Below are 13,307 nucleotides of genomic sequence, written 5' to 3'. Positions count from 1 at the left end.
AGTGACAATCATGTGCCTTATGCAAGGGTTAATTATAATCTCTGTGTTTTTGCTTCATAGGGTGGTTGTGTTTATATCGACGCAAAATGTTCAGCAAGACCTTGTGTGTTCTGGGCCTAACATCCCCAGGCCCATGTATGGCACATTAATTGGCAACAATATCTCATGCCATGCAAGGGGATGTGCCGGCATTCTTGAGATATGTAAGGCACGGAATTGGGTTGTGTGTAAAGAGGCCTCCAATAGTAGCCTAGCCCTGCTGGTTGACATTTTATGGCCCACGTCATGTTTTCCCCAATGGCTAGTGGGGGCCCACCATATAAAAGTTAATTGAGTGCAGAACCCATATCTAGTATTACTTATGTAGGCATGCCGTGACAACTAACACTGAACAATGTAAGGACAGGGCTAGGAATAATCATCGAACCGATGGTCACCTGGATCAAAGGACTCTCCCCCTGGACTTATTCAGGCAGGACAGAGGAGCAAGACAGTTGGTAGTGCTACTGTAATAATGGACATTCTGTATGGAAGTATTGGACAAGAGTGGTAGTACACAGATGGCATCTTGTACCACAAAGGCCACAGATTTTGTAGGAATATTAATATGCACCAAGCAGGGGGTGTTATTCTGGAGACACCCTGAACTGGAAGAAACGGACAAGTACATAATAGAGGACGGAAACATTGCATAGTGGGTGCATGTAAAACAAGAAAAGGAGGGGATATGTAGGATGTAATATATAGAATGTATATTTTAAGTGTTGGGACATGTGAAAAGATGCCAACTTGTCTGGCAAGGAAAGAGAACAGCCAGGTAAAAACCTGAGCCAGCAACCTGATCAGGTAAACAACTGGGTCAGCAAACTAATCTTAGTGCTAGGCAGAAAAAGCGTTTATGCAATATACAATGAATAACTTTGCAACACTGTATTTAAGGCGAGCACCTGAATGAATGTGGAGAAACGCTTGCATTTAACCCTATATTGTGCCATTTCAGTGGACTGATCTCTCACTGAAGCAGCAAATAAACGACATCCTTCTTCAGCTCAAAAGTCTTTCTGTGGAACTGCATTCTGGGTGGCGGGGAAAGAACCAGGTCTGCACTAATAACTTACGCTGGTATAACTATGTCACTCAGTAGTGTGAAAAATCCACACCCCTGAGTGACGCAGTTATAGCGACCTAACCCGTGGTGTAGACAGCACTATGTTGACATAGCTACCGCCTCTCATGGAGGTGGATTAACTACACTGAGGCGAGACGCTCTCCCAACTGCATTCACTTCAGTGAGATGACCCTCCCAACCCTCATACCCAGGGTATGCTCCCAGGGGGCCAAATCTCAAGGTCCTTACTCAGGCACTGACGCAGCAAAGCTCTTAGGACCAGATTTTTAAAGGCACCTAACTCCCACTGAAATCAATGTGAGTTAAGCACCTACATATCTTTAAAATTTGACCCTTAAGCTTGCATGTAACTTCAAGCACATGAATAGTCCCACTGATTTCAGTGAGAATAACCGATGCCTAAGTGCTTTGTTGGATCAGGGCATCAGTTGTTAATCATGGAAAGCTCCCAGTGAAGTAAATGGGAGTTCTGCCTCAGTAAGGACTTAGTAAAAACTGAGTAAGGACCTTGGGATTTGGCCCAGTATTTGTGCTCAATACTATTTCTGGAGTTTGTAGTTCTAAAATTACTAAGATTTCTCTTACTGATGCTCATGTCAGACCTTGATGGGTAGTCACTAGGGGAAAATTTACTTCTATGTAATTCATATGCTAATAAGACCACAAACCAAGCCAAGCTGATCAGATTGTGTATGTTTTGGGTTATGAGAAATCATCACCCTGCTTGTAACTCTGTTGTATTTACCAAATCCATACCATGACTGAAATGTCTCCACCGCTAGGAGGACATTGTGAAAGGTCCATGCTCCCCCCATCCCTTCCTCAAAGGTGCACCTTTATGTTTGTTCAGAAAGCTATGTAATTTGGGTTATCTCTGAAAGTATGTTTTCTTTTTTCGGAGTTTTAAGTGAATCGCAGTTATGATAAAACCTGCCAGCACTGTCACCGCACCAGAAACCGTATAGGCAATTCCCAGGAAGAGGTTACTCCCTCCACACCACGTGACGGTTGAGAGAACCACCTGCTTTTTCCCTTTTAATTTGGTAACAGGGAAATCTGATTAGGCGACGTTAAAGTTTCATTAACAATCAGGATAAAATGTACAGTGAGGAGTGTGCAAAAAATACTCTTCAAAATACACAAGGTGGGGATTTTTGCATTTGTTGTAAAAGTCTTTTATGGTGCTTTTAACTATTCTGTATCCCCTTGCCTCTTGTTACCAGTGGGTCCAAACCCCCAAAATGGCTGGGTGTGGGTAAGAAACTCACACACATCGTGTGCATCTACAGTCTTAGCAGGATTATTGAAATACACTGGATTCTTTAATAATATGTCAAATTCATCCTCCTATCGCTATGTACTGCACTGGAGCTGCATCATAATATTTAAAGGCAGCCTGCAAAAATTACTGGGAAATGAGCTTTTTGGGTGCTATTGTACTGAAGAACCTTTTAGCATTTTCCTTGACACTCCAGTCTCTGACATGAGGACACTCCACATAACATTCTTGTTGCATCCCCACCTCTCAATTCTAAGTCACGTTTATTCATCTAAGGCGTTGTCTACATGGGAGAGTTTTACCATTTATGCCAAAATAGTTATTCAGGTATAACCCCATGTGTGGACATTTTTATTCAGTTTAACTTAAACCCCTTCCCAAGCAACATAAGCCAGTGGCTCTCAACCATCTAGTCCAGGGGTTCTCAACCAGAGGTATGCGTACCCCTGGGCGTACACAGAGGTCTTTCAGGGGGTACATCAACTCATCTAGATATTTTCCTAGTCCTACAACAGGCTCCATAAATAGCACTAGTAAAGTCAGTACAAACTAAAATTTTATACAGACAATGACTTGTTTATACTGCTCTATATACTAGACACTGAAATGTAAGTGAAATATTTATATTCCAATTGATTTATTTTATAATTACATGGTAAATATGAAAAAGGAAGCAATTTTGCTATAATAGCGTACTCTGACATTTTTGTATGTTTATGTCTGATTTTGTAAGCAAGTAGTTTTTAAGTGAGGTGAAACTTGGGGGTACGCAAGACTCCTGAAAGGGGTAAAGTAGTCTGGAAAGACGGAGAGCCGCTGATACAAGCTGAGCTAGAAAACAGCCATCTTGTAGTACAATAAGGGACATCTACATTGCAGCCGGGGATGTTAACGGCAGCTCGTGTAAACGTCCCCGTGCTAGCTGTACTCTAGCTAGCTCACTAAAAACAAAAGTGAAGATGCCGTAGCACAGTCTTCAGCATGGACTCCACAAGCCTGCCTGACTCCCAGGATACGTACTCACTAATGTAGCCCATGCTGAACCCGTGCCACAGCATCCTCACTTCTGTTTTTAGTGAGCTAGCTCTAGTACCGCTAATGCAGATACATCTACACAAGCTACCATTCACACCCTTGACTGCAGTGTAGACATACCCTAAGTGTGTCCACACAGGAGGTGATAACAGTATAACTATATAAGTATAAATTCACCCCTCAGGTTATGCTGTGTGGATAAAATCTAAGCCCTTTTAATTCCCCAGCATCTGTACCAAAGCTGGCACTGCCAGGCTTTGCCTCCAGCCAAAGTTCAGGCAAGCAGTTGCCTCAGAAGTTAGATCTAGTGTCACACGGCCTGATATAGGGCCTTTAAGAGACATGGCTTAACTCCACCAACACAGGCTGCAGGAAATCCAGGGATTCCCCGCAAACTAGATCTCCCTCAGGTTTTTTGTTGTATTACTGCCAAGCCACCATACTAGCAGGCATCTCTTTTTTTACCTGCCTAAAAATTAAGGAGTACCTTGGACATGATGAAAGGATACTGTAGGTAATGTGGAAGGTGTAATTCCCTGCTGGGAGACCATCAGCAAACTGGTTGGTATGGCTGATGCGACGGTAAAGGTTTCTGAACGTGGGAAAGGCTGACACACGCATCCAGATGATTAAGTCGTCGTTTAGATAACCGTTGTTCCTTTCATCCTCCTCATCCAGTAAATAAGCTGGTTTCTGCCAGTAAGGAGGCCTTGTTGTTCCTGGGGAGGAATAGGGATGAGCTATCAATGTTTAGAATGCTGCTAAGACAGGTAGTTCAATTATTTAATCCTTCTGGGTTTCTGATGATCAACCAAGAATACAGATCAGACAAAGGTTCTGTCCAATATTCACAAGACATAGAGCCAATCACACTTTCCATCCAAAGATCTCAGATCACGTCTCAGACATTAACAAACTGAACCTCACAACACCCCTGTGGGGTAGGTAAATAGTATTAGCCCCATTTTATAGATGGGGAAACCAGTGCAGGAGAGGCAAAGTGACGTGTACAGGAAACAGTATCCCACTCTAATCGTAAGAAAACTTTCCCTCTGCATTTAATTGTTCACCTTTATTTTTCATTTTTGTGCATTGATTCCTTTCTGTATACCTACAAAATGCACTAAAAGAGCAGTAAACATATGCATCCTATTTGTCATTAATTTGAAAATTTTTCTACAATATTTAGAAGAAGAAGAAGAAGAATATTGAAACTACTTAGATGGTTACTTCTTAAGGGACAGGGACTGTTTTCTTGTTCTGTGTTTGTACAGGACCTACCACCATGGAGTCCTGGGTCCATGACTGGGGCTACTATATTCTACTGCAATACAAACTAATAGTAATAACAAAACAGTGCTAATGAATATACATTTAAAGATGGAACAAATAGGTGATTCCACTTGGTTAACTCCTTTTGCCCAAGACCTTTAGTGGGTGAGGATGGTGAGGAAAGTAGTGGGGCTTCACTCTCCTGACCTTCTAGAACATCTTTTTCTCTTCATAGCATCCCAGTCTCCTCTCTAAATGTGGCATATTTCCCCATTGAAAAGTTGGAGAAGATCTCGTGAAGTTGCTCTCACAGTGCTTCCTCTGGACAAGTTACCTGCCATCGGGAAGAACACATAGACCCATCTCCCAGAAATTGTGCATGTCTCAGGAGACTTCCACAAACAGAAGGAAGACTTTTATAATAAGGCAGGGCAGTGGAATCATTCTTACCTGCAAATGCAGAAGAGAGATTGTATGATGTTGGATTCCGAAATTTCACATTTTTATCTGACCACCAACTATTTCCAGTCTTCAACAATGGGACTTGGATAGCAGCGGATGAGTTAAGATAGTAAGAAAGTTGAATAGAATCTGCAGGGAGATCCAAAGTAATACATGTTATTAACAGGTCTGCAACTTCCAATGGTCACTCCAGTAGTCAACATGACCAATTGAAACCTTAAACAGAGAGAAAGAGAGAGAGAGAGAGAGAGGAGTCTTGAGAACAAACAGAAAGAAAAGACTGAGAGAGTGTTTTATCATTACTTCATCATGTACACATTCTGCGTGCCTCACAAGTAAAGGACCATTTAAATTTCCTGAGTAAGAGCACCCTTGGAAGTTTTAAAAGCTGACCGTATCCCTACTTAATGACAGGTTTCAGAGTAGCAGCCGTGTTAGTCTGTATTCGCAAAAAAGAAAAGGAGTACTTGTGGCACCTTAGAGACTAACCAATTTATTTGAGCATAAGCTTTCGTGAGCTAGTAGCTCACGAAAGCTTATGCTCAAATAAATTGGTTAGTCTCTAAGGTGCCACAAGTACTCCTGTTCTTTTTGTGTACTACTGAACACAAAAAAATTGTGTTCTGAAAATTCTCCTTGTGTCACCATGACAGAATATCCACAGCTGTATTTCATTTACATTCCTTGATTCCTCTGTGATCAGATTCTTGGGATTGTGTCACCTGAAGCTTTTTGTTTGTTTGTTTTTTGAGGAGCTAGCGAAGGAATGATAGTTACAATCTATGAGCAGGCTTACTCTCCTATTTACCCCTGCCTTGGATTTTGTTAGGTAGTGTAACTGAAGTGAATGTGATCCTACTTGCTGAGGTTTGAAGTCTCCACTTGCATTTCTGAAGCAGGTTCTATAATATGCAAAAATCAAATGTCAAAGATATATGAAGAAGACTCCTTAATTGAAGCTGCTATAGAGTGACGAGCCTTTGTAGCTTGTTACCAGCAATGTCCTTGAATCATCTTTTCCAACATCCAAAAAGAAACTAAGGGAAAGTGTACTAGAGTCATGCACCACCCCTTCATTTTCATGGAACAGAATGTGCATCTTTGTCTATGTTGAGAAAATATGGAAAGATAATGTGACAAGTAGCTACAACCTTAAACTGGTTTATTTTTTTAAAACCTGAAAACTGTAGTTCTTTATTAATTAGCTTGTCAAAGATAACTTGGTAGCTTCTGAGAACAATGTCAGGATAGCTTTCTCCCTGTAAAATCCTGGTGGAGACAAGGGACAGGCAGTTTTTTACCTCATTGTATTTGTTGAGGAAAACTCCAGGTGGGGGGTTTAGTGTTGACCTCAGCTAGTAACATCGAGGTAAGAACTACTCGTGCCTTGTCTCTACCAGGATTTTACAGGGAGGAAGTTATCTTGCTGTATAAATGCACTTTTTCTTTTGCAGTTAAGATATAACCCAAGGAGTCCATGTCTTGAAGAAACATTTTGATTTGTCTTCATGAGAGCGAGGCTGTGTCTACACACTGAAGTTGTGAGAAGTGGAGAAGCTACATTAGTACAGCTGCATCCATACTAGAGTTGCCGTATCAGTATAACTATATTGGTTCAAAAAAGATTAGATTCTGTAATCAATGTAGTTGTGCTTGTACAAAAGCCATTGATGTGCAGACCTGGCCTTATGCCGATTTAAAACTGGTTATAGCAGTTTAGCTTGCACATGTAAATTGACTGAGAAGTTAAATCACTATAAGCCAGGATTATTAAACCAATATAAGTACGTCCACAGAGGGGTTTGCATCAGTTTAGAAACACAATTTTAGTTAAGACAGTGCAACTGTTTGTGTAGACCAAGCCTAGATCAGATTCTCCATTTCAAGAATGTGCCACACTTTTAAACCGGTCACCCTAGGAAAGCGGAAGCTGAGTTTTCCAGGCCCACTCAATAGCCTGTTGTCAGGCTAGGATCAGGCGGTAAATTACTGTCTCCCTCTTTTTCTAGGATACTCAGTTCCCCAATCCTGCAACTGGATCATGTGGGTGGACTCCTGCACTCACATGGAGTCTCACTGAGTTTAGTAATGTAAGTGGAGTCACTGCAGTGCAGCATGTCGGGTGCCATATCCACTTTGGCCACACTGTCAAACAGTTTAACATCCATATATGAGAGAGCCAGACAGAGATGCCAGGATCAGACATGCAGAGAACATGCAAGAATCAGCACTTAGATGGGGCTCTGTGAGGTCTCAGGGGCACAGAGATATTTCAATTGGTTACATCTGTGCAGGCAAATAAATCCGACATGGAAGGTACTTACCATTGAACATACTGTTGGCGATGGCACCGCATGGAGCCATGGGAGTTCCGTTTGGATAGGCTGTGAAAGGCGCACAATTGCTGTTCTGAATCTGAACTCAAGGTCAATGGACAATTAGAAATGTCTTTTCCTCATCAACATTTTTTTGGTCAATCTTTTACTCTTATTTCCCTCTTTAAAAAAAACAACACCCCCCCTCACCAAAAAAACCCAACAACCCAAAAAAGAAAACCACCAAATATCTAAGAGTGCTAGGAGTTGCCAGTGCTTTCCAGTCACATTAGAGATGGGCCCAAACAGAATGAGACTGGGGTGAGGCGTATCTGCCGTGGTCTAGTGGACTGAGGGGGTATGTCTACACAGCTGCTGGGAGCATACGTCCCAGCACAGACTGCTGCTGTGTGACAGATCCCCACAAAGGGAAAACCAACTAACTATTCAGGGGAAACTGTTTATGCGGAAACTAAACATACTGAAAACTATCGAGATTTGTTTTCTCTAGTCTCTTTCTTTCTGTTATATTCATATTTTACACATAAGAGAGTGGTGGCAACACTGAAAGACCAGCTTAGGTCTGTTAACAGGATTATAAAAAGGTTTTGTTCCATCTGCACGGGACTGGGAGTCCATGGTATAACCACAGCTGGGCTACAGTGATGTTGTAACGGTGTGCCTTAACACTGCTGTCATTGCAGGCTGATATGTTCAAACAAATGGTTTTGGTTGCCGCAGTTTGTCGGTACTCCATTTGAGACCTCTTAAAGGAGCGTGGCATTCGAAGGGTGAGTGCTCTTTTAGTCACTTTTTAACATAAAGGCTGCATCATAGAGAGGACCTTAGGGCCCATCTAGACTAGAACTACAAATAACAATTACAACCAGCTCACAATGATGTATTCCCCGACCCAGGTACAACATAGTTCCATTTTTCAGTGTAGACAGGACATTTACCTGCATCCCCAAACTCTGCTAAAATGTTGGACTTATTTAAGCCTTTACCATGGATTGAAGACATGCGTAAAAAAATGGCTAGGTGCCATCCATTCCCCAGGATAACTGTCTTGTAGCTGTGTCCCCAACTCGTGTAGATTGGGTCTAAAACGGCTAGCAAACCTCCAATAAAATCCAACTACTAATGATATTGCTGATAATTCTCGGCACTTGTGATCTGTAGACCTCAAAGCACATTCTGATGAAAACGCCTTTTCCAGGCATTGAAGTCAGTCTCCTTCCCTGTTTGCACACACATGCTACAGCTTCTAAGACAACCAAATTGTTTTATCAGAGTTACAATGTGTGACCGTTGCTTCTGTACTTAATACCGAAGCTTTGCAACATCTCTGTGAATGGTTATAAGTGGGAAATGCTAGTAGAAAAGTTTACAGTGCCTTCTAACCTGAAGGAGACGACACTCATTAAAAAGTTGAGAAAGGGAGCTTAACCCCTTGCAGCTGACCACATTTTCTATTCCCCACAAATAAGATGGCCAGGTCTAGTGCTCCAAATTTAAAGAAACTGAGGAATAAAGATATTGAGCTCTGGCTTTTTTTATGCACTTTTGGGCCCATCTGGTTTATAATCACAGCCTACCCTGGAGTAGAAATAGAGGGGCTGCGTTGCAACAAGAGACCCCAGGAGAAACTCCGGTGATCTAAGGATACACAGCAACAGAGGAGAAACATTAAAAAAATTAAAATAAAAAAGGTAAATGTGGTTGTAAAACCACAAAAACTGGCAGAAGGACCCAGAGGCAGGTGTAGTACCAGAAACGACTTTTTAACCAGAGAACCACACACTAAGAGCCTCCTCACCTGATGAAAATATTGATGATGTAACAAAAAGGAATACACTTACGTTTACATCTTCACCCAGCAATTGTGCGTCACTTCTGGAGAGGACATACCGACGGTGGTTCTGATAAAAGTTTTGTAGACGATAGTACATAAAAACATCACCCTAGAATTCAAAGGAGAATAATATAGGATGAGGAGAGCATAAACAAAATAGGCCATTTTTACAAACTGTTGGAAAAAAATCCCGGAGGAGGAGGGGGAGGGGGGGCAGCCTGATGGATTTGTTGTTTACATTTCAGCTGACTATTTTAGCACAAACATTCACTTTCCTTGGGCTTGTGGGTGGAGCATGGACAGAATACCATCATTCTCCCCACCCATTGCTTTGGCATCGCTGAACGGAAGGTGCTATGAAACTACATGAATAGTTCCATTGAGGTCACAGTCTTTTTATTTGGAAAGGTTGCAGGATTGGACCCCCAGTTTTCTAAATATGTTAAGATTATTAAATTCAATTATCAGCTTTTTTAAAAAAATAAATGTAAAGTGAATTTAGCACTTGTGAAAGGTGCTGCACTGAGAGTGCTGTAGATTGAGGGTATAATTGTCAAAAATGCTTACCTGACTTAGGAGCCTATGTCCTATTTTCAAAAGAGACTTAGGCTCTTTTGGCTCCTAAATCCCTTTTGAAAAGAGACTTGGGGCTTGTCTACATGGTGCCACAGACCAGTCAGTGGGGGCGTGAACTGCAGAGTGCTCTAGCGGTCCCAGGAACACCCTGCAGTACTGCACACCTTGCACGGATGTAGTCCACAGGATTACGTTAATGCACACTAGATACCTTTTAGTTTGCACCACCAGGATCTACATGGGTCAGGTAGAGAGCAACATATTAGAGCATTCTGCAGTTCACACCCCCATAGGCCTGTCTTTAGTGCAGTGTAGACAAGCCCTTTAGCCCTTTTGAAAATGCTGAGTCTTGAATCTACAGACCAGATCTAATACAAGCAGCAGAAGTACCAGTTTGTACATGCAATATGGGAAACTGACATTTTTACTTTCCATTTTAAATGTTTTCAAACCTTGACACATTCTTACGGCTGAAGGATTTTCATGTCTAATGCATTTATAGCCCCTTTCACTCTGAAAAACTCTAAAGTTGTGGGAAGAGCTACAGGAGTTTTACTTACCAAAAGTGGCCGCGGCTTCAGTTTTCTGTCTCATCTGAAAGAAGGTCCTACCCCTGCTGCACAGTACCAACTAACACCAGGGTGTGGCCCTGGGTCCCTACTGGGGCATTGACTCACTACTGATTCAGAAGAAAGAAGTCACCTTTTGACTCAACAGCCCTTCTTGCAGCACCTGTTTTCACCTGGGAGGTCTCCAATCTAAGTATTATGTAGCCTGATCTTGCTTAATTTATGGGATTTGCCAAAATGAGTAACAAGCAGGGTAAAGGCACATCTTTTGGGTGTAAGGGGCTTTAGGTTTGTGAAAGGTACTGAAATAAAGCCCTGGCTTAGTGTCCTTTACAGGACAAAATTTATACTGCTTACACATCCCGAAATACAGGAGCTGGGGTCTGCGGGTGGTTTCACACCTTCACCTACCAGCATATTTTCCTGCAGTGTGACGTTCACGGAACAGTTGCATTCTTTATCCCAGTTAGAGGAGTTTTCACGCAGTTTTGAACAATTCAAACATATGTCCGAATAGTTAATCTGTCAAAGAAATAAACAAGCAAAGATTATATTGGGGTGGGCAAACTACGGCCCGCGGGCCAGATCCGGCCCATCGGGGCTTTGGATCCGGCCCACGGGATTGCCACCCCGGTGGCCGGCACCACGTCCCTGCGGCCCCCTCTGGGAGGGGAAGCAGAGGGCTCCCTGCGCTGCCCTTGCCTCCAGGCACCAACCCCCCGCAGCTCCCATTGAACGGGGCACCCTGATTCTCCAGCTGGCTCTCTGCCAGCATGGGAGGAGTTTAGATTGCCCTGAGAGCTCACCTGAATTCCCTCAGCTGGTAACAATCCCCAGGGGCTGTCTGCCAGATGACAATACCTGGAGTGCTGTGGATTCCTACCCTCTAATCCTGAGTTGCAGGGGGTTTGCTAGAGGAGCCAGTTATGCTGGCGCTGCACCCACCGGGCACCCTCGGCAAACAAACAAACAACAAACCAGGGAATCCCCAGTTGGAGTGTGGGGGATGAAAACAGTTTCTGCTCTTTTTGTGCCACCTGAGCAGCACAAAGAGAGTGGAGCAGGGGTGAGAGTCAGGTCCACAGTAACTGGGGCAAACACTATGTTGAAAATAGCATTATTTTCTCACTCTATTTAATATTTTGCATTTATTTAGCACCTTTCATCCAAAACAAGTGCATTTAATAACTGAAAAATAATACCATCCTACTATACCATTTAGCAAACATTTATAATAAGGGCCGATAATTAGTTTTTACTTTTATATTTTTATCCATTACAGTGTACGCTCAGACTACAAAATACAAGAGGCAAAGTTTGGGCACTGAGACCATCCTAATGGAAAAACAAGCCACATTTTTTTCCTGTAAGGTGACCGGCCCACGCAAATCACCATGTACTATTTTGTTTGTTTTTTTCACCCCACAGGCCAAACAAAGAAATAATCTATCTGGCCTTGTCAATTCTAGTGGGTGCTGTATATACAGATGGCAATGTGGTTTAGCGGTTTGAAGAGAGAACTGGGAGCCTCGTTTGCTGGCCAGCTGACTCGCTGTGAGACCTCGTGTAAATCATTCTGTGTTTTAACATACCCCGCCCCCTGTAAAACTGATGTCAAATTACCTAATTACAGCTAAAACAGGTTGAATTATTCATTGTGAATACTATGAGTTGCAGATTTATTCCTCTTTTCTGTTCACAAGTCAGTCACAAACCAAGCAATTTTTTTTTTTTTTTTTTGCTGGTCTATTCATTATCCAGGGTGTGTGATTGGCACACATAGTATTGTACTGCTTCCCAACTGGATGACAAATTTTCAAAACTAGAGAAAAACAGATAACGCACTTCAAAAACAATTTATCAGCCTAGTAATTTTTGCTAGAATTGTGAAACTGTCAAGATTCATGATCATTTACACGAATACTAGCTGTCTAAACATTCATAAAGAACAAAATAATAGGAGGTAACAAGTCAGTGGATTGAATTTAATACTTTGATTTTGAAATTGGCCTTAATATTCAACCTGCTCGACCTGCAGCTGCCATCATTAACAAATGAGGAATCTCTTGTGTTTTAGGATTCTGGCTTGTCAAATATTTATTGACATTTTTCTAGTGCCTAACAATACCAAAATTACCACAGTTTATTTCCTTCCCTAAGCACAGGGACAAATGACAGTGTCCCGGATATTACCACCTGGTAGATTAGCAAATGCTGACTTTTTAATGGTAACCACTTTTTAAGGGTGACCACTTTAATGGTGACCACTTTCACATGGGGTATTGTGCGTTCGTTTGACATCCTTGGGTAAAAGGAGTACATCCATGATAGAATTACTACCCCCCTTTGGTCTGAAGCACACACACAGTTATTTTCTCCCAAACATGAGCCACTCTCTAACAACACTCACCAAGAAAACCACCCAAAACAAACCTGGATTTCTTTGACACTTCTTGCAGATAATATTAGGCAGATTCCCATGAGAAGGCAGAAGAGTCCAATGATAAAGAAGCTGGAGAGGACAGTCGGAGCGGTGAGCTTGGGCTTCCAGGCTGGCAGTTTCTGTTGTTTAAATGCACTGTTATCTGGACATCTGGAGGGACGCTCCTGTGCTCCTTGGCTGTTCTTATTTTCCATGCTGTTGCCGTTGGAGAAGGGTGTGTGGTTTTGGGGGTGGGAAGGGTAAGGGTGTCGGTGTTAAGACTTGGTCTCAACTTAAAAACTCTCTCTGATGTTGGAGGCTGTGTTGTTTATATAAACCTTTGTTACTTCCTGGAATTACTCATTAACTAGACCTTTCTTCCTCTGTTCAGGC

At 42.3% G+C, this 13,307-nt stretch overlaps 1 protein-coding gene across 1 annotated transcript; it reads right to left on the bottom strand.

The window, feature by feature from the left end:
* Positions 1-642: 642 nt before the first annotated feature.
* On the bottom strand, positions 643-13,307 carry LOC141984302 (cell cycle control protein 50C-like). The gene is made up of 7 exons (XM_074947237.1): positions 12,926-13,307; positions 10,904-11,014; positions 9,355-9,456; positions 7,502-7,592; positions 5,166-5,306; positions 3,953-4,162; positions 643-2,185 (listed from the first exon to the last, which is right to left on the bottom strand). Exons 1-7 carry the CDS (start codon positions 13,127-13,129, stop codon positions 1,998-2,000), a joined length of 1,047 nt encoding a protein of 348 aa, XP_074803338.1. The 5' UTR covers positions 13,130-13,307; the 3' UTR covers positions 643-1,997.

This window comes from Natator depressus, chromosome 1 (assembly GCF_965152275.1).
Source record: "Natator depressus isolate rNatDep1 chromosome 1, rNatDep2.hap1, whole genome shotgun sequence".
NCBI classification, from domain to species: domain Eukaryota; kingdom Metazoa; phylum Chordata; order Testudines; family Cheloniidae; genus Natator; species Natator depressus.
The sequence above is the reverse complement of the archived record's forward strand: the minus strand, read 5'-3'. Positions and strand labels throughout refer to the sequence as shown.

Coding starts and splice junctions, on each gene's coding strand:
- LOC141984302 (XM_074947237.1), bottom strand. CDS start 13,129: ATGGAAAATAAGAACAGCCAAGGAGCACAGGAGCGTCCCTCCAGATGT. Junction 4,163..5,165: donor TCTCTCTTCTGCATTTGCAG/GTAAGAATGATT, acceptor ATTCCTCCCCAG/GAACAACAAGGCCTCCTTAC. Junction 2,186..3,952: donor CACCTTCCACATTACCTACA/GTATCCTTTCAT, acceptor TCGCCTAATCAG/ATTTCCCTGTTACCAAATTA.